This window comes from Ochotona curzoniae, unplaced genomic scaffold, assembly GCF_017591425.1.
Source record: "Ochotona curzoniae isolate NIBS_2020 unplaced genomic scaffold, NIBS_Ocur_1.0 contig_4645, whole genome shotgun sequence".
In the NCBI taxonomy this organism is placed as follows: Eukaryota; Metazoa; Chordata; class Mammalia; order Lagomorpha; family Ochotonidae; genus Ochotona; species Ochotona curzoniae.
Genome location: NW_024466353.1, coordinates 1,520,387 through 1,542,003, shown reverse-complemented (window position 1 = coordinate 1,542,003; position 21,617 = coordinate 1,520,387). Strand labels below are relative to the sequence as shown.

Genomic DNA, 21,617 nt, shown 5'->3' with positions numbered 1-21,617 from the left:
ACGCGTGCTCATCTGCCAGGCCCCACAATCCTGGAGAGCAGCAGCCACACTGACTCTGTCCCCGCAGCATTGAGGACAAGGCAGAACACGCAGAGCAGGAAATGAGCAACGACAGCCCCAGCCTTTCCGCACGTCCACAGTGGCTTGGGTGGTGCAGCACTGGCCAAGGGAGGTAGGGGCGGATTCTTTAAGCATGGCATCATGGAAACCCTTTAGCACAGTCCGGCAGTGATGAGAGGGGGCTCCCAGCAGGGCAGCGAGAGTTCTTGAGGATAATGTCTCAGGCTCAGTGTCTTCCAGGGAAAATGGTAACAAAAGATCGAAAGCATCTTCCAATCTCCCTAAGGTAAGCTCTAGATCTTTTCAAACAGTAATTTGCCCCGAGCAAACACCACAGAGAATCCTACATTGAAACCAAAGAGCTGACAGAGTACAGTCCTGCTTATTCATAACAGGATACCACATACAGCAAATCCCACTGAGCCTCAGTTGTTAACAGGTAAGCGATGGTAACTGCCAACTGACTAGCAGAGCTCTCCTGCACAAACTTCTTACACATCTATCTCTGACTTACTATCAGGTGGTAAGATGGACACCAGGTGTCCTACTGAAACAGTCACACGTAACAGATGCCTTATTCTGACAGACTGTACATGTGTTTACTCATATCATTCTAAAATTAATAGTCAAAGGGGGGCAGGTGCCATAGCATAGCGGGCGTGCAGTGCCAGCAGTGTGCCAGCATCCCAAATGAGCCCCATTTTTAATCCAGCTCCCTGATATGGACCTGAGAAAGTCTCTGAGCTCCTACACCTCCGCGGGAGACCTGGAAAAAGCTTCTGGCTCGTGGCTTTTTGAATTCTGAATTATGTGATATAATTTCATAGAGGCTGGGATTCCCCCTCCCCAAAAATCCCACCCCCCGACAGATTTTCCCCATTTTACTGCAATGGTGTAGTCCATCATAAGGAATCATAATTCTATCAGTCTCTTATTTAAGTGTACCCCGACACTGTTGGTAGACAATGTCAGACAGTCCAGCGTCCCAACGTCTACACATGACACATGACTTTTCAATGCCTAGCAGTATTTCTGTAGTGCCTTCTCTCTCTCCACAGAAGTATTTCATCTGTGTTGTATTGAAGCAGTCAAAATATATGCTAATTACCAAATACAAATTGCAGTAACTAATTTGCAACAACATTTTTAAAATCAATTTACAGATTTAAAAAGAGAGGTGTTGTGGCATAGCAAGGTAAGCCATCTTATGTGACACCCATATAACTACAGGAGAGTGGATCTGAGTCTTAGCTGCTTAGCTTCTAACCCAGTTTCCTGTTAATATGCTTGGGAAGACAACGGCAGATGGCCCAAATAATTGGACCCTGTTAGAGATCAGCATGGAGGTGCTTGGCTCCAGGCTCCAGCTGGCCCAGACCTGGCTGTGCAGCCATCTGGTGAATCAGCCAGCAGCTGGAAAATCTGTATCTGTCTCTCCCTCTCTTTCTGTTGCTCTGCCTTTCAAATAAGTAAATCTTTCTAAAAAATAATAAACGGGGCCCAGTGCAGTAGCCTAGCAGCTAAAGTCCTGGTCTTGAACACACCAGGATCCCATATGGGCACCAGTTCTAATCCCGGCAGCCCCACTTCCCATCCAGCTCCCTGCTTACGGTGTGAGAAAGCAGCTGATGACAGCCCAAAGCCTTGAGACCCTGCATCCGTGTAGGAGACCCGAAAGGAGCTTCCTGGCTCCTGGCTTTGGATTGGCTCAGCTCCAGCTGTTGCAGTCACCTAGGGAGTGAATCATCGGACAGAAGATCTTCCTCTCTGTCTCTCCTCCTCTCCGTATATTTGACTTTGCAAGAAAAGTAAATCTCTTGAAAAGAGAGCAGCTGAACTCAATTTCATTGTGTGAAAGATAGGTTCTTGATAAATGCATTTTTATTACTTGAATATTAATATTAGAGTTTGATTTTTGAGAAAAAGCAACTATTGTGGGGTTTGGTGTAATTCTTTCTGTGTTAAAGAACTGTGGCTTTGCTACATGAACCTCTGGCTCCGACCCTTGTACACAGGCACCTATAATAGGCTCTTTGATAGTGAGGAAATACATCTTTCAACAACCAGGAACCAGTATGATCACCCATAGGACTACTGTCAATGACAATAAAAACATTCACTGACTGCTCCTGAGTGCCACGCACATGCCAATAAGTGTGCTGACTGTCACATCTGTCACCTGTTAACCTAAGCAAAGCTTCTGAAAGTCTGTCAATAGCAAACCCTACACAAGAGTTCTAATCTCAGCAGCCCCGCTTCCCATCCAGCTCCCTGTCTGTGACCTGGGAAGGCAGTCAAGGACAGCCCAAAGCCCTGGAACCCTGCACCCGCATGGGAGACCCAGAAAAGGCTCCAGGCTCCTGGCTTTGGATCGGCTCAGCTCCAACTGTTGTGGCCACTGGTGAATTAAAGGATGGAAGATCTTCCTCTCTCTCTCTCCTCTCTGTATGTTTGCTTTTCCAGTAAACAAACAAAACAAAACAAAACAAGAAAGTTTATCATCTCTCACTCTGAAGAGGATTTGTGCATTACGAAGCATACAGTCCTTCAAAGCTCCTCTCTTCCTTTTTATAGATGCAAAGCACATTTCCAGGACTGATTTAACTGGTTCCAGTTAACACAATGACAAAGGTGACCCAGGGTTTCTTCTAATCATTCTGTGATTTTTACAACTTGATCAAGTGAACTTTAGGCTGACAGCAGAAAAGAGAAAGTTCAAACATAAATGACTCTGAGAGGCTGAATATCCACTGAGACAAGGGATAAAACTGAGAATGCTGAGCAAATTCTTTGTTGCAGAAAAACATGTGGGAAGGGTGACAGTGACAACACGCACATTCTTACTGGCCTGCAAACTCAGGCCCAGAAAATGGATATGAAGCAAAAGAATTTTTAAGAAAAACTATTTCATTTATTTCAAATATATATATATATATATATATATATCAAATATATAAATATATATATATTTGAAAGGCAGACCAGCAGAGACAAACAGAGATCTTTCATGTACTGGTTCACTCCCCAACATAATTTCAACAGTCAGGGTTGGGTCAGGCTGAAGCCAGAAGCTAAGAACTCAGTGTGGGTCTCCTTGGTGGGTGGCAGGTCCCAACTGTCTGAGCCCACTACCTCCCAGGTTCACACCAGCATGAAGCGAGACTCAGCAGAGCTGAGATTCAAACTCAAGCCCTTGGAGAAGCAGACATAACCAACAGCATTGTAACTGTGGTACCGAATGCCCACACCCCTCACTGGGATCTCATAGGCTAGAACTCTGAACCAGAATGAACAATGGAGGGCAATTAGCCACCCAAAGAACTGTTGACATTGTAAGAGATGCGAGATCACACAGCAAACATTTGTGATGGAGACTTCAACCTTTTGCTATATCTGCTAGAATTCTTCCACAACTAAAATCAATGTATCTGGGGCCAGCGTTACGGTGGATCAGGGCGGGCCTCCACCTGTGACATCAGCACCCCATATGGGCACCAGTCCAAATCCTGACTGTTGTACTTCTGGATTCAGCTCCTTGCTAACACAGAAGAAGCTCCAGGCTCTTGGCTTCAGCCTGGCCCAGCTCTGGCCGTTGCTGCCTTTTGGGGAGCGTCTTTCAAACACATTTTTTAAGAATCCTTAAAAGAAATCAACAAATCTAAATAAATGCCTTGCTGCCCCTTCCTTTTCTCCAATAGGAAGGAAATATTTTAGATACCACGTGACCACTGGAAAGAAACAAGCTGATTGAATTAAGTATTGGGAAACCTAAGAACAATTAGCTATGGAATTCTGACGTACGTTATAATAGCTGGGAATGAGAATGTGGAATACAATGAAGGAATACAAATTACAAAATGTTCCAAGCAAAGCAAAGTGAATCCTGCTGTGACTATAATAAGAAAGATGAATCACACGCTAGAAGCTCTCAAGAACAAAATTCTAGTCAAATGGACTTTAATTAATTCAACAAGTTTGCTGAACACACACTCTGTACCATGCACTGTTCTTGGCACTAAACATAAGGACACAGGTGACACAAAACACTCTACCCCCAGGAAACTTACATCCCACTGGGGAACGGGTGGTGAGAAAACACAGGAGCTGAGAGAAGTATCAAAAAGAAAGCTGCTTTATGAGCAGTCTTTTTGTAGAGTGAACCAGTGGATGCAAGAGTCTGTCTGTTTCTCTCTCTCGCTCTCTCTCTCACTGCATTTCAGATTTTAAAAAAAAAATCTCTAAAACACTTTGTAAAGAACATCATAAAGAAAGGTCTCCTTTAAGGAGGTATGGATGAGTTGAACAAATGTGAACTAGAATCCGGGGGGATTGGTACTGTGGTGTAATGGCTACACCCATATCCCTTATTCGAGTGCCAATTTGAGATCTGCCCCAAGTGTCCTGAAACACACATGGGAGACCCAGATGGAATCCTGGGCTCCTGGCTCAGCCTTGCTCAGTCCCACCCACTGAAGCCATCTGGGAAGTGAACCAGCAGATGCAAGATCTTTCTTCCTTTCATGCTATCATTCTACCTTTCTAACAAATTTTTTAAAAATCTACAAGACTGCCATCACAATAAATGATGTTATAGAAAAATGAAAATCTGAGGCATGTAGACAGATGCAACGGCCCCCGAGAAACATCACAGGACAGAGTGAGGGTGAGTCCAGAGGATCCAGAGACATTCAGCTCCCAGAACACGAAGGGCCTGTACAGACTGTAAAGTCATCACACTGCTCCTGAATTATAGCTATAGGAATTTTTTCTGGGCTAATGTCATGGCACATAGCTGACAAACCACCACTTGCGATGCTATTACCCCATATCGATGCCAGTTCATGTCCTGGCTGCTTCACTTCTGACCAAGTTCCCTGCTGATGGTCTGGAAAAAGCAGTGGAAGATGAATCAAGTACTTGGGCCCCCATCACCCACATGCAAACCTGGATTTAGCTCCTGGCATCAGCCTTACCCAGCACTGGCCACTGTGGCCTCCTGGAGAGTGAACCACCAAATGGAAGATCTATCTATCTGTAAGTCTTTCAAAGTCAATAGGTAAGTCTTTTTTTTTTTTTTTAATTTTCTTCTTTAAAAAAATTTTTTTAAGTGTCAAATCAACAGATCTTTTCTTGCACAATCCAAGATCCACCCCCGAGAGGCGGGCATCTGCCCTAGTTTACAAAGAGGATGCCCACCGCACCTTCCCCATGTCACTCTACTCCCTTAAGCCTTGCCTTTCTCTCAGCCTAGCAAAGTAACCAGCTGGCGCACTGGGATGAAAATACTACATCCCAGCATAGGGGATAAGGCCACAAGCCTGCCCTCGGCCTGCAGTGTATGAGACTTCTCTGCTCTGAGTAGGACAGAGCTTTGCTCAAAGACAGAAGACAAACTAGCCTATCTTTCAGAATAAGCACAGAGTGTAAACATTACAAAAACAGACAGATATTTCCAGCATACCAACTTCTGTTTATCATCTGGCCTCAGGACAATTCCAGAACAGATGGCTAATTCTTAATTTCTGAATAGATGAAGATAGGTGGTCAAAAGGAAGAAGTCTTGCCGAGTAGTCCTGTTTCTGTTAGCAAAGCTGTAAGTGAAATCCATGCGAGCCTTTAAAAACCTCAGACCTTGACTCTTTGGGGGGAGAAGTGATTAGTGATACAAATACATCCAAAACTGATTAAAGAATAAAACTCACAACACCCATAAGTAAGGTCTGCAAACTCACTGGATTTAGACAACACAGTTGCCAGTGAGCTGGGGGAAAAAAAAAAAAAAAACCTTTGACAATATCCTTATCAAAATGCAAGAATGACCCAGACCTAGAAATAATGCTCAAAAGTAACAATTTTAACAGAAAGCTAACAGAGGAAACATAATAGAAAAAAAATCAAAGAATTCTGTTGGCTTTTATTTTTATTTTAAAGGCAGAGTTACACAGAGCAAGGGGATATGGCGAGAGAGATCTTCCATTCACTGGTTCATTCCTCCAAAAGCCACAATGACTGGAGCTGAGCTGATCTGAAGCCAGGTGTCAGAAGTTTTTTGCATGTGGGTGCAGGGGCCTAAGGACTTGAGCCATCTTCCACTGCTTTCCTAGGACATGAGCACAGAGCTGGATTGGAAGTGGAACAGCTGAGATTAGAACCAGTGTCCATATAAAATGCTGGTGATACAAACAGAGGTATCTACACCATAGCACTAGCCCTTCTGTTGGGGTTTTGAAAAATTAAGTACTAAGTGATAAATTTGTATGTATAAAAAATCAAAGGTTTGGGACCAGCACTGTGGCACAGCAAGTAAAGTTGCCACCTGCAATGCCAAGATCCTATGAGGGCACTGCTTTGAATCCTGTATGCTCCATTTCCAAACTAGCTCACTGCCAATGCGCCTGGGAAAGCAGAAGATGGCCAAGTCCTGGGGTCCCCTGCACCCAAGTAGGAGACCCAGCAGAAGCTCCAGGCTTCTGGCTTCTGCCTGGCCCAGCCCTGACTGTTGCAGTGACTTGGGAAATGAACCAACAGATGGAAAATTCACCCTCTGTCTCTCCTCTTTCTAGGTAACTCTGCCTTTCAAACAAATAAATACTTCTTTTAAAAGAATCAAACTTTTTTCAATGAAAGCTTGGCATAATTTAGATGTTTAGAATGGCTGTCCCTAAAATTTAGGCAATCATAATTCTGAGCTGAGCTGACAGATGTATAAGGTCAAAAACAAGGAAGGTGAAAGCCAGGCTGCACACCGCCTTCTCCAGTTGGCTCACGCCTGGAGAAGTTTTCAACACTTGGCAGCACCTTACAGGTACACACAGGGAGCGAGGAAAGGCCTGCAGAATTTGAAAATGGAGTCACTGTCTATGAGCACGACCACATGAATCAAAGTGGTAGAAGTCATCAACCAAGGGAAAGCCAAGGAGATTTCAGTGTGGCTGGAGAGACCCAAGACCAGCCAAAAGCGAAAACGGTGGAGCTCAGGAGGCAGAACTGGAATGAAGAAGGAAACCAAAACCCTGGCAATGGCGTTTTCTTTTTCCTGAAGACTTGACTCTTCACAGACGAAGGCTACATTCCCCAGGGTGGGGAAGCAAGCGGGTAACATGCAGAGCTGTCTGTGCCCGCCACATGGAGGTCAAAGTACAGTGGCCCCCTGGGGAGCCCCCCAGGCTACCCTTGGGTACTGGCACTTAACCATCTGATTAGAATGACACTGCCCACAGGGATTCTCCTCCTATGCGGTGGGTGCTGACCCAATGATGCAAGCTTCCTTCTTTCCCACAGTTAAATACAACCAAATTAAACTAAATATCACTCCTGGGCATTCCCCTTTGAATGTCAACTTCTTGGTCATTTATTAGATATAAGTAAATTCCCACAATCCCGATGATTTTTGGTTACCAAAAAATACACAAATATGAACCTGAAAAAGTGAGGTTTATGCCCTGCACATGACACTTCTTATCCAGATTCCATACATCTGCCCTGCCTTTCTTTATGACAAATCTATTTTATCTAAAACTGAATCATACATTTTTAAAAAGAAAACAAATAGAACAGATTTAGAAGGGGATTGGCCAGGATGGTAAAACATCTAGAACCCATAATATTAGAACAAATCAAATGAAGATGCTCAGTGCGACACAGAGAAGATACAAGACAACCATCTTCAGGCCCAGCATTGTGGCACAGCAAGTTAAGACACTGCTTGAGACAACAGCATCCTATACTGGGGTTCAAATGTAGCTGCTCCCTGCTACTCAAAAGAAAGCCCTAGCTCTTGGGTCTCTGATACCTGGGAGACCAGGATGAATTTCAGGCTCTTGGCTTCAGCTGGGCCCAACCTTATCTGTTGCACCCATTTGGGGAGTGAATGAGGAGGTGGAAGATATCTCTCTCTCCCCTCCCTTCCTCTTTCTATAAGTGCCTTGCCAATTAACAAATAAATCTTTAAAAAAGATATTCACCTTCAAAAACCACTCCAGAGACATCAAGATATTACTTCTATCCTGTGACAGGGGCCATGAGAACCCAAGGAAGAACTTTACAAGGATACTGTTCCGTGCTGGAACCAGCAGATGCTCAGGCAGTTCTGGCACACATCAGTTCTCACCTGTTCTCACCACTGTGTTTTAGGATAGGTACAAGACTCTGAAGGAAAGCCAGGCTTGCAGCTTAGGCAACCCACCAGAGTCTAATCCTCAGCACTTGGAGAGGTGAGCAGCACGAGACAGGCTCTGGAAAGTGAGATCAAGGCAGCTCCGTCATCCGTGGAACTTAGAAAGTGTGATGATATCCAGGACATGGAAGGACAACAGTCTCGCATCAGGACGGCAGTCTGGGCACCAGGAACAGGTCTGGTCGCACAGGAGTCAATGAAGACAGCAGAGTACATGGGATTCCCACCTCCCGGGAGTGTGGGATGAGAAAAGGAAACAGGACACGATCCTGGAGAACGCCAACCATTTAAGGGAATTGAAGTACCAATGGTGCAATCTGCTGAGAGGCATGGAACTTAAATATTTAGCCAAACAGCAGACATGCAATTGTGGTGAATAATGAAGACAGAATTCACAGCACAGAACCGGACTACATACCCTCCAAAGCATCTTCAACTCTGAAAATGCACCAGAGGCTTTAAGTCAGTAAGACGCTTCTCTGAACCTAAGAAACGGTTCTTCCCTCCAAGGCAGAAGGGTGAAATCACTGACATTTTTATTCTTTGACTTTGTTAAGTCCAATAATGACAAACATACTGGGAAAAAAAAAGTTCTTTGGTTGTTTGACCACACTGTTTTCTTCAGAGGGCATGGGTGAGTCCATGGTTTACTCGACAAAAAGTACGTATTCCAGATCTAATGTCTCACCCCAATCTCGCTTCTGAGGACTCAGATACATTCTTTTCTTCCTCTTTTTATAAAACATATTTATTTATTTGAAAAGGAGAGTTACAAAGAAAAAGGAATACACAGAAGAGATTTTCCATCTGCTGGTCCACTCCCCAAATGGCTGTAATGACCGTGGCTAGGCCAGGGGTTGCCAAGAACCTGGAACTCCCCCAAGATCTGCTCTACAGGTAGAAGAGGCCCAACCATGTGGACCAACTGCTGCTTTCACAGGCACATTACAGCAAGCTGGAGTGTAAGTGAAGCAGTCAGGACTTGAGCCAGTGCTGAAGAACATGATGGGGAGTTGGCATTTTGGTGCAGTCAAACCCCTATTTGTAATGTGCTTCAAGTCCCAGCTGCTCCATTTCTGATCCAGCTCCCTGCTACCATGCCTAACAAGCAGTGAAGGATAAGCCAACTGCCTGGGCCCCTGCTACCCACATGGAGGTCTGGAGGGAGCTCCTGGCTTCAGCTCTTGCCCAGCCTCGACCATATGAGGAGAGAGGAAGCGAAGAGAAGAATGATCTCTCCCCTCTCTCACTCTTTCCCTTTAATTTTGCCCTTCCAATTAATAATTTGGGGGAGAAAACACAGGAATGAAGCTTTATTACTGGTAAAACTCAGACACATGTTCCCACTAACCCTTTCACTGTCTGTCACCTCCTGTCTGACTGGACATCATCTACAGATTTAGGTCTTAAAGCTCTTACTACATTTCAGAAACGTGCCTCTAAGCTTCACTATTATTTATCATAGTTTTGGTTTCTCTGTTCAATTTTAAAAACAGAGAGATAAAACAACATACACACATTTAAAATAATAATTTCAGAAATATTTTATTAAAACAAACTTCCCAGGCCCGGCACGGTGGCGCAAGTAGATAAGGTCCTCGCCTTGCACGCCCGGGATTCCATATGGGTGCCGGTTCTATCCCGGCAGCCCCGCTTCCCTTCCAGCTCCCTGCCTGTGGCCCGGGTAAAGCAGTCGAGGACAGCCCAAAGCTTTGGGACCCTGCACCCGCGTGAGAGACCCGGAAGAGGCTCCTGGCTTCAGATCGGCATAGTATCGGCCGTTGCGCTCACTTGGGGAGTGAATCATCGGACAGAAGATCTTCCTCTCTGTCTCTCCTCTCTGTATATCCGCCTTTCCAATAAAAAATAAATCTTTAAAAAAAAAAAAAAAAAAAAAAAAAAACCTTCCCTGGCCTTGCAACACACCAGTATATTTCTAGATAGGCTTGCTGGCAGTTAGAGCACCTGAACAGGTGTTGCAGGTACTTGGTCTCTTTTAATCAGATGCATTTTTTCTCATCCTCCCATTCCCCTACTCCCCTCCCACCATTCTGAAGGTTGCCTTTCTCATGTTCTTGTCTCCTGCTTTCCTCCTGGTAATGCCTATAAACTTTTATTGTCACCAGTAACAGCACTCAAGTTACACAGCTTTAAGCAGCCCTAGAAATACCAGGGGCAGAAGTCTCACCGGAGGCAACCATGAACTTGCTTAGAAAACAACTTGGTTCTATTTCAGTAGCACACTCACAGAACAGAAAGTGTGATAACAGCCGCTGTGCACAGTAAACCAATGTGAACAGCAATCTGCAGGGCATTTCATGCAGATGACACAAAGTTCAGAATCACGACTGGCAGAGGTAGGCCCCATCAATCATAATAATAATATAAAGTCTCTCCAGGGTCCAGCATTGTATGCAGAAGGTTAAGCTACCTCTTCCAACACCAGCATCCCAACTGGACTGCTCCACTTCCAATCCAAATACATCCGGAAAAGCAGCGAAGATAGCCCAAACGCTTGTGCCCCTGACACCCACTCAGGAGGCCCAGTGAAGCTCCTGGCTGCAGCCTGGCCATCATTGCCATTCGGGAAGTGAACGAGCAGATGGAAGCATTCTCTCTGCTCCTCTTTCTTTCTCTCCCTTTCCCTAACAGCCTGTCAAGTAAATAGATAAATCTTTTAAAAAGTCTGGTATTCAATTGTACTGCTTTAAAATGTGATATATTTAAAGTATAATAAGGATGAGAGGAGAAAGAAAATTGAAAACTGAAAAATATCCAGGCTAAGGAACACTAGGTATTAATGCCCTGGGGAATTTTTTTTAAACTCCTAGCAAATTTTCAAGGGTCCCATAAAACCCCATGGGAACGGCAAGTAATCACCTCTCTTCTATAATTCCCTCCTTTATGCTAAAGGCCCTGAAAGCTTTGCTTTGATTTGGCATTCTTTATGCAACCAACCCTGTGGCTCTCAGAAGTCATCAGAGAAAAGGCATTCAGTGGATTTATCTTTTTCTTTATCTCCCCAGTTGATGATATCAGCCTTTTTCCGTTTCATCTCACAGAATGGAAGAAAAAAACAACTTGTGGCGGGCAGGTCAGGAGGTGAAAAGCAGAAGAGGTAGCCAGAGGTGAGAGAACCACTTCCTTAGGCGAGGTGCAAGAGCAGGAAAGACTAACAGCAAAACAACATGGCCAACACAAAGATCCCTGATCCTTCCCAGGCTTGTCCCACCACTACACCTTAACTTGGAGTTCCCTAACCCTCCCACAGCACCCTGTGGCAGCATGCCTGGCACGCTCAGTCTTGCCCTTGGAGTCTAAGTTCAAACCCGGCCTCCTGCTTGGACAGCACTTTCCCTGCTTCCTTACCCCGGGGCTCACTGCTCCTCCCTGGCAGCTGTGCCCAATGGCAACCCCAGAGAGCACAGCACCACATCACGAGCCCCTTTCCTGAGGGAACGCTGGGTCTTTCCACCTCAGCATCTCCTGATGCTGCACCTTACAGGCAATTCAGAACCTCAAATCGCACCGGGTTCCACCAGACTGATGATGTAAAGAGGAAGTGCTGCAAAAACAGCTATCCTGCAAGGTCAGTGGGCTCAAACCCAACAGGGCAGAGAGAAGTAAGACACTGTGGTGCAAACAAGTCGCCGCCTGTTAAGATGGCATCCCAAAGGGGTGCCAGTTTGTGTTCCAATCACTCCACTTCCGATTCCCCTGCCTGCTAATAACACACCTGGGAAAAGCAGGACAAGACAGCCCACGGATTTGGAACCCTGCCATCCACGGGAAAAACTCAGAAGAGGCTACTGGCTGCTGGCTTCAACCTGGCCCAGTGCTGGCCATTGCAGCCATCTGGCGAATGAACTAACAAATGGGACATCTATCTCTTTTCCCCCACCCCATAACTGTGACTTCCAAATAAATAAATAAACAAGTTAGCAAATACCTGGTCCATGACTTATCAGATGCTGCAGAGTAACACCCGTTACTCTGCTCTGTCCTGACTCGGTCCTTTCAGACTCCTCTGTGTACAGGAGACTTCCCTTCCCGCCCACCCAGGAGCAGCGTCTTCTCGCTCTGCTCCCACAGTGCCCTGTCCCTGTCCCATGTTTATCACCGTCTGTCTGAATCACAGCTGTTTGTACGCACACGCCAGGCCTCTCACTGGACTGAACCTTTGACAGTGGATGGGCAACACCTCTAACTCATCTCTGTTTTGCTCGGTCTCCAACGCAGAGCTTTGCAAACAGGTGAGAAAGACTGCACCATGATGATTAACCTCACCGAAACATCATGAGCCGGTGATTCCTTCAGGACTTGCCAGTTTGAAGATGAATAACACTGGGTCAGATACATGCAAGTTGGTACTACAAGTTTTCCACCTTAAGCCACAAAAAACAGAAAAAAAAAAAAAAGTTCTGTTCTTGTTATCTCCTAGATAACAGCTGACATGGAGAATATCCTCAACAGGATTTGAAAGAAGTATCCCAGTGGAATGGACCTGTTATAAAAAACACAGGGGCAACTCTCCAGTGCTACAAACCAGGCAATCAGCTTGTGCTGACGAAAAGTGGTGCTCGCTTCGGCAGCGTATACACTACAAACTGAAACGATACAGACAAGATCAGCATGGCCCCTGCACAAGGATGACATGCAAATTCACGAAGCGTACCATATTTTTATGCACCCCAATGTTTACTCCAGCACAATCAACAATCACAAGAACACAGAAGCAACCTAAATGCCCATCAACAGAGGACTGGATAAAGAAACTATGGTTCATCTACACTATGGAATACTACTCAGTTAGTAAAAAATGAAATACACTACTTTGTGGCCAAATGGGCCAAACTGGAGACCATTATGCTAAGGAAAATGAGCCAATTCCCAAAAGATCAGATATCATATTTGCTGTAATATAATATGATTTCCAATCTAGAGATATTATATGTGAATCTTTTTTTAAAAAAAAAAACTTTTTTTTTAAAGATTTATTTATTTATTGGAAAGTCAGATATACAGAGAGGAGGAGAGACAGAGAGGAAGATCTTTCGTCCAATGATTCACTCCCCAAATGAGTGCAACGGCCGATGCTATGCCCATCCGAAGCCAGGAGCCAGGAACTTCTTCCAGGTCTCCCCCACGCGAGTGCAGGGTCCCAAAACTTTGGGCCGTCCTCGACTGCTTTCCCAGGCCAAAAGCAGAGAGCTGGATGGGAAGTGGAGCTGCCAGGATTAGAACCGGCACCCATATGGGATCCTGGCACTTTCAAGGCGAGGACTTTAGCCTCTAGGCCACGCTGCCAGGCCCTCATATGTGAATCTTACTGTTACTTCATACTTACCTGTATCTAATGTAACAAGAACCTGTTACATTAGATCAACCATCTGTAAGAGTCTGATTGTTTACAATCACCTGAGATGGCCAATGTCCCCTTTCTCACTGTTATTGCTACTGCCCATAAACAATGAATGCCTAATCCTCACCATAACTACATTAGGGCCCCAGGATACAGGGATGAACCTACAAAGAAAAGCTATTCTCCTACAGGACTGGGAGACACTCCAGAGGAAGCATGATGGACTTGGGAAAATTCACGATGGACACACATTATGAACCTGGAGGGGAGAACAGAGGGGAGGGGAGGGTATTTGGGGCAGGAGGAGAGGAGAGCCCATTGCCAACTAAATTGTATCAAAAAACAATAAAGTTTTTTAAAAAAGAAAGAAAAGTGAAGGGCAGGCATTGCATAGTGCTTCCACAGCAGGCCAACACCAAGTGCAGGAACAATGTTCATAGCCAGTGAGAACCAAACGAAGGACAGTCCTGGTACAAGAGAGCATTTCCATTAAAATCAGCTCTCTCACCTCTCAGATCACACAGCTCCCCAGAGGTGAGTGCTTGTAGCTTGTCCATTCTTTGAAGTTCGCATCCAAGTCCCTCCAACTGTGCTGTTAGAAGACAGTTCATCAAGTCCTGGTTGGAATCCCCAGCTCTTCGGTTTTCCTTATGCCTGTCCTCTCTCAGCTCCCCAGCTTCATCCTAACTGTTTCAGTCAAAATGCAAGCCACTGAGCACAAGATGAGGTCGCCAGCAACTTAAGGATCTAAGCATCTCATGATGAATACGGTGAAAATTCCAGTTTCTCAATCTTCGAAACAAAACAAAGCTCAAAGCTCAAAACACTAATGCCATTTTGAAAAAGATTACTCTATAATGATATTTATCTGCTCCTACTTGACTTGAAATGAAGCCATAACATTTGATTATATCATTTGTTTCCACATCAACATCACTAAAGGCACGAGCCATGTCTCATCAGCTAATTTGTGAGCCCTTGGTAAAGACTCTACTCACATAGCATGTAATCTACCACGATGACTGCTGGGTTAAACAGTGCTTGTACTAGAGTGAGGGACCTGAGTTTAAATTCAGGCTCAGTCTTTCCGCTTGAGACCTCAGACAAGTGACTTAATCTGAGTTCCTTTCCCTGTACTTGTAACTGGGTGTAACAGGCACACCCTCACTGCCTGCATCACACAACTGCTAGCAGGGTGAAGTAAGAAAACATGTAACAGGGCCTCAGAACACCATACATCAGAGGTGTAAGTTGTAGTGTTCTTGAAATAAGCTAAGAGCACATCCCTCCATACAGGAAATGTGAATATATATCTTAGTTGTACTGTCTATCCTTTACCCTAGAAAAAGTGTATTTTGACATGCAAAACTGTAGATACTGCCTAAAGGAAAAAATAACTTAATACAGGGAAAAAGAAAAACAGGGCCAGAAGAGGGAGGTAAATAAAGAACAAAGCTGACTTTTCACAGTAAAATGAAGTAACTCCAGAGAAGGAAAGCTTGCATCTTAAGAGATCACATTTTTTAAAAGATTTTATTGGGCCCAGCACGATAGCAGAGTGGTTAAACTCCTCACCTTGCATGCCCGGGACCCCATACTGGCGCTGGTTCTAATCCCAGCGGCCTACCTTCCCATCCCAGCTCCCTGTTTGTGGTCTGGGAAAGCAGTTGATGACAGCCCAAAGCCTTGGGACCCTGTACCCACTTGTGGGAGACCTGGAGGAGGTTCCTGGCTCCTGCCTTCGTATTGGCTCAGCTCCAGCTGTTGTGGTCATTTGGGGAGTGAACCATCCGACTGAAGGTCTTCCTGTCTCTCCTTCCTCTCTGCCTTTCCAATAAAAATAAATACATCTTTAAAAAAAAAAAAACAAAAACTATTTATTCCTGAAAGGCAGAGTGAAGAGAGGAGAGACAAAGAGGTCTTTTATCCACTGTTTCATTTTCCAAACGACAGCTAGTTGGGCCAGGCTGAAGCCAGGAGCCAGAAACTTCATGCAGATGTCCCAGAAAGAATGGCCAAGGTTCAGGTACTTGCACTACCAACTGCTGCCTTCGCAGCCAATCAGCAAGAAGCTGGATCAGAAGAGGAGTAGCCTGACCCAAGCACAGTGGCTCAACTCTCCAATCCACAAAGCTGTCCTTAAGGATTCCTCTTCGCCACTAACAATCTACCATCTGACTCTGGCCATATCTCCACACCTCTCTAGGTCCCAGGTTCCTTGGGTGTAAACAGAGATGACTAACAGGGTGGCTGTGGGGTAAAATGAGATAATACACAGATAAAGGACTTGGTTACTATGTCTGGTACACAGAAAGTGATGAGGAAATGGTTACTGTTGCTGATAAAACTATTAGCTTGTACCCTAATGGGTAACGTTCTGAAAGAACAAAGGAGCCAAGAATATGGAAAAGGGGAAAATGACATGCAGAGAGCTAAATCTACATATTACCAAAAGATTAAGCTACCTAGAGAAACAAAGTATTTTTCATACTTAGTGTCAAAAATGCCTGTTTCCTCTGGAATTCTGAGGAGTCTAGGAAACTGGAGTCAAAAACCTCCAAATCGTGTCAGGGGAACAGCATGGGAGAAGCCAGCACTCTGAAACACTGTATGAATGTCATCCGGAAGTGCTGGCCAACCTCTCAGCTTTCCCACACTTTCCTAAAGACAGCAGAAGCGGGGCTCCGTTGCAAAGGCATGGCCACTCACACATCAGCAGGAGCCAGCAATCGCAGCCAGTCGTTGGAGCGCCTGCCACCTTGTTCTTGACCCGGACATCAGTGCTGGATTAGCAGCTGACTTGAGGTGGCAAAGATGAGTGGCTCGAGCCTATGCAGAAGAGACACGGCAGTCAAGGCGCTTCCCGAATTGGGAGCCAGGGTGAGCACAACCCCCTCCGAAAGAGGACAGCGAGATGGCAAATCAGTGAAGCAGACACACAGCAGCTGCTGCCTGGGCACATGTGATCAGAGACTTGCTGCACTCAGGAACAGCAGCAAAGGACAAAGGAAACATGAAGCCTTCCGCATCTACGGTCAGACTGGTCTAGCTAGTGCCCATTCAGACGAAGGCAGGGGACTTCTTCAACAACGTGAAGAACAAACAAACATTGTACAGGGAGGGCTGAAGGGGTGCTTGAAATTCACACCTCACCGTGAAGGCTCAGATCGCCATTACAGGACCAGCAATTGCTCAGACTGTCCTCAACAACTGAGCAGCAAATACCTACCAGGGAGGCCACCCGCCATCTGTCAGAAGGGTCCCCCCAAGTTCTAGCTGCAAACAATGAGAGGCTTCTCTCAGTGGACCAACTCACACTTCTTTTTACTAAAAACAACTTCTCAAAGCCAAATCTGTACTTAGAGGAACTTGTGCTTTTTTTTAGCAGCAAAATATGTGAAGTATGAGAGCAAGACTAAGGATACCGAAGAATGTGCCGACCAAGGGACGGTAAATGGGGATACTACACACTGCTATTACCCTAAAGCACTGGGAGAGAAAAACACCTTTGTTTGACTATCTTTGTCTTAGTTTAATCATGTAAACATATGGGCTTCAAATCATGATGTTGTTCTACTTTTCCTGCTAGGTTTTAAGCTCATCCATCATAAATGAACTCACCCCCACTGAATCAAGGAGAGAAGACTCACTGTGTTCATTTACAGAGACCAAGCACCCGGAGCTCGACTCGAACCTGGTGGAGCATCCACTCCACCATGGCCAAAGGAACTGAAGGTACAGCCAAGCACTTCCACAGCCTAACACACTTGGCTGCGATTCCAATTCTCAATAACAAATACAAACCCTGAAATTACACAAATAAAATCAGTTGGACCATTCTTGCAACAAGCATTTATTTATTTATGAGGCCATATCAGACACACTAGAATTGTGCAGCACTTTCTCTACTTCATAATCCAAGGATTTTCACAGCTGTTCCAACAAAAGTGAAGGAATTTTTCTCTCATTTTATACCTGCACTACACTCTGTTCAAAACCCCCTTTCAGCAGTTTGCAGAAATAAAAACTAAAAGGGCTGGGGTTGGCATTCAAACTGAATTCCAACTTAAGAATGAAAAAAAAAAAAAAACAGTACCAGGTGGCTGAAAAAAAAAAGAAAAAATATACTATGACTCAGGACCAGTATGATGGTTGCCCACAGTGCTGGCATCCCATATGGGCATCTGCTCATGTCCCAGCTGCTCCACTTCGGATCCAACTCCCTGTTTATGGTCTGGGAAAGCAATGGCTCAAGTCCTTGGGGTCCTGGATTTACATGAGAAACCCAGAAGAAGGTGCTGGCTCGTGGTTTTAGCTTGGCCATTTGGGAGAGAACTAGCAGATAAGGGATCTCTCTCTCTCTGTCCCTCCTCTTACAGTAAAATCTGCCTTTCAAATAACAGATAAATATTTAATATGCATGTAGATATACACACATACAATGACTCAAACATTGTTACGAAAGGAATTTATACATCCATGATGCTTCACTTGTGTATCTTCATGGACTGACAGGTGGCAAATCAAAAAGATCAGATATCTCATCAATGGTTCTGTGAATTTGCATAGAACAATTCCTTAAAAATCTATCAAAACGTGAAACATATCAAAAATAATGTATTGGAGCCAGAACCATGGCATAACACACTAACTTCTGTGGCGCTAGCATCTCATATGAGTGCCAGTTTCAATTCTGGCTGCTGTTTCCAATCCAGCTCTCCCCAATACTCTGGGAAAGCAGCAGCAGATGGCTCAAGTCCTTGAACCCCTGCACCCATGTAGGAGACCTGGAGGAAGCTTCCAGCTCCCAGTTTTGGACCACCCCAGCTCTGAATGTTACAGCCATCTGGGGAGTGAACCAGCAGATGGAAGATCTCTCTCTCTCTCCTCTCTCTGTAACTCTGCTTTTCAAATGAGAAATAAATAAATCTTTTAAAAAAAAATTATTGACCTTAACTTTCACTATTTTTGGAGCCATTTCCAGCAAATGGATCCCAAAATTTACATGCTGGATGAACATGTATTCCTAAATCAATTCTCTGCTGCTATAGACAAGAGAAAGACATCATGAATGGAACAGGAAATAAGGATGGTAGGTAACCTCAGCACTGGATGTACATGCTGAACAGAAGGGAGGGAGTCCTGGTCTCACCGCTGCCCAGCCATCTCAGCTGGATCTACGTCATCTGCAAAGCAAGACTAGACACCAACTCCACACAGTGGTGGTAAGCATTCATTCAGACAAACAAGGAAAAGGGCTGGTGACAAAAGGCAGCACAAGAAGTGTTTGCTCTCTGCGCTCATAGGACTAGATCTCACAAGCCATCTTTACAAAGGCCCCATTGCCCACTCAGTCTTCCTTAATTGGTCCAGTAGGATTTAGTCCACTCTTCTTGACTTCCTCACAAAATACATGCTGTATTACAGTTATTAGGGTGGGCACATTCCCCTGCAATTAGACTCTGTCTCCTGGAGGTCAGAGGACACAGCCCATCTGCAGGTACCCAGGCACCCACATCCTTCATGGCTGCCTACCACTGCCTGGCCTCCAAGGTTTCTGAACTGCATCACCCTGCCAAAAAGTGTGCCTTCCCTGGAGATGCAAGGCTCTGGCACCACTACATCTGGTGCCTCTCAGCCCTTGCCAAACACTCTCTTTTAGGTTTGAACAAAGATGCTGGGAAGTAGAGAAAGAGGGGATTCACTTAGTACTTTTAACTACTGACTGAAGACATTTAAAAAAATTTTTTTTCAAATTCTTATGCCTTCGCAGCATGCTACCATGATCTCATTCAAAAAGCTCGCGGTGCTTTTTCAAAGTACAGCCCCATAATTCTACACACATCAGGTCTAACCTAATCACTACCCACGCACCTGCTGATTTAAATGAGATTCACGGTTCGCTTAAGGACCACACACTTGCTGGACCTGTACCACGCGAGTATTTCAAAAGTCTTAGGAACTAAGAATGAAAGGAAATTCTGCTGAGAAGTCTGGGGGAATCCACGCGTGGTGTTTTCATCAACTTTTTCAAGAACTTTTTGAAGAGTATTTATGAAAAATAAAATCATTTCAACATTACAACAAGATGTAATATCTTTCTGGCTTTGCTTGTGCCCTGCCCTTGGCCTCACCCCCAGGAGCTTCCAACTAATCCCAGATCACTGGCAAAGCTCCCCGAATCACTCCACCTCACTAAGCCCTCACTTTGTGAACCAACTTTTTTGTAAAGTAAATCTTTGAACTGAGTCTATTGTTTCATGATCATTTTCTAGAAAGTCTAATTTTTCCTTGACCGTGGCGTCCCTGCTTCGGAAATCAAATTTTCAGCATGACAGATGGCTTGAAATAATGGGGAAGTCTCTGGATGTGAAATTCCCCAAGCCAAAGTCCGGAGACCCGCATCCATTCAATGCGGTTTTTCTAAGCCCTTTTTCTTTCATTCCCCAGTGGCCCGAGTCTTCTAGTGAGCACAAAAACTACAATCAACTTGGCTTGTCATTCTAAACACAATCCAACCTAATGGAAATCGCTGCCAAGCCACTTCAGCAAGCAGAAGAAAACAAAGCAGAGAGAGGTCACATTACAACATTTGGCTTCTGAGGTCAGGATTTCTCAGATGCAAGTACTTTGATCAATCTTCACAAACTATCATGATTCAACCAACTTCTCTTTGTGCAAATAGTCCCATGGAGCGTCCAATTCGCCCGTTCCACCTCTCCGCTCCTGTTTTAGGTACCACACAGCACAGAGAGAAAGGGAATCAGACTCTTTAACATATAGGATCGAGATTTTTACAAAGCGCATACAGTCAAGAGAACTGTGCTTAAGAACACAGGCTCTATCTTGCAAAATTAAAGTCTCCCGAGGCCAAAATAAAAACAAGTGTTTATTCATTCATCTCCACTCGACAACCAAGAGGCATAAAGGGGAGCCTCTGAAAGTTGTTCTCTCAGATTTCAGCAGCCCTAAAGCTCACACTCAAGCCATTTCCAAAGAATTCCTTGGGGAACTAACTCAGTCCGGGTCAGGTGCAGGAGGCGGGAGCGCCGAGCCTGCCCTTGACCAGTCCACCTGGACCCAGCCCCGCCGCCACCTCCCACTTCTCCTCAGATTCTACCCAAGACCCCCCCAGCCCACCTCACCACCCAGTCCGTCACCCGGGGCCCTTGGGTTTGGAAAGAAAGTTCAATCCTTTTGCCGGCAACCAACCTGCCAACTTTCTCAAAGGTTGATGAGCAGTCGCCCCCAGTCGATCGGGCGACACCTTCCCCGGTCCCGGGACCCCCGCACCGTCGGCAGGTGCCCGGTGCTCATCGGCTGTCGAGGGGAACCGGGGAGAAGCGGGGGGACCACGGCGGCTGCCCCGCGTCTGTGGGCAAGCCTCGGCCTCTGACGCACCGGTTGGGGGGACAAGGCACACCCGCCGGCGGCCCGGGGCTGAGGGAGCACGGCTGGTGGTCGTCTGTGAACAGCCCGCAGGGCAGGGAGGGCTCGGGGCCGACGAGGACCGGGGAGCCATGCACAGGAAGGACCGAGGTTGCTCCCGGGCTCCAGGCCGCCCCTGCTCACGCTCCGGGCCGGTTCTCCCCCAGAACCGGCAGGGCCGAGGCCGTCTCTGCCGGAGCTTCCCCGCACGCCGGGACTCACGGACGCGCCCCGCCCGGCCGTGCGCGGCCAGCCCCGGGCCCCCGGCGCGGCCGCCTGCGCGCACTCACCGGCCTCCGATCGCGCCCGCGGCCGGCTCTGCCTCCGCACCGACCGCAGCCGGCCGCGCGCCCGTCCGCTCCGGGCTCCCCGGCTCCGCCCTCGCCCCGCCCCCGGGAGGCGGGACCCCGGGACGCGCCGGAATCTCGAGGCGGCCGCCTCAACTCTCGCGAGCACGCCCTCCTCGGCTTCCAGACTCGCCCTGACGTCATGCGCAGCACAGCCGGAAGTAGCCGTGTGTCGCCCACGCTGGCCCAGGCCCGTCCTGCACCCACCTGCGCCCACCTGTGCGTGATCAGGAAGGACGCCCTT

General features: G+C 46.2%; 1 protein-coding gene and 1 non-coding gene across 5 annotated transcripts in view; one reads left to right on the top strand and one right to left on the bottom strand.

The window, feature by feature from the left end:
* Positions 1 to 21,382, bottom strand: part of STK38L (serine/threonine kinase 38 like) — a 65,707-nt gene extending 44,325 nt beyond the window's left edge. For 2 of the 4 annotated variants that reach the window (XM_040987449.1, XM_040987451.1), the window contains exon 1: positions 16,308 to 17,695. In XM_040987449.1, the coding sequence (XP_040843383.1) occupies positions 16,308 to 16,311 (4 nt within the window). In that variant the 5' untranslated portion in view covers positions 16,312 to 17,695. Of the gene's footprint in view, positions 1 to 16,307; positions 17,696 to 21,316 lie in introns of those variants that run through there. The other 2 variants (XM_040987452.1, XM_040987450.1) reach the window with 2 other exon arrangements.
* On the top strand, positions 12,813 to 12,920 carry LOC121161169. Its single transcript, XR_005884650.1, has one exon. It is a non-coding gene; the product is annotated as a U6 spliceosomal RNA (small nuclear RNA).
* Positions 21,383 to 21,617: the final 235 nt, after the last annotated feature.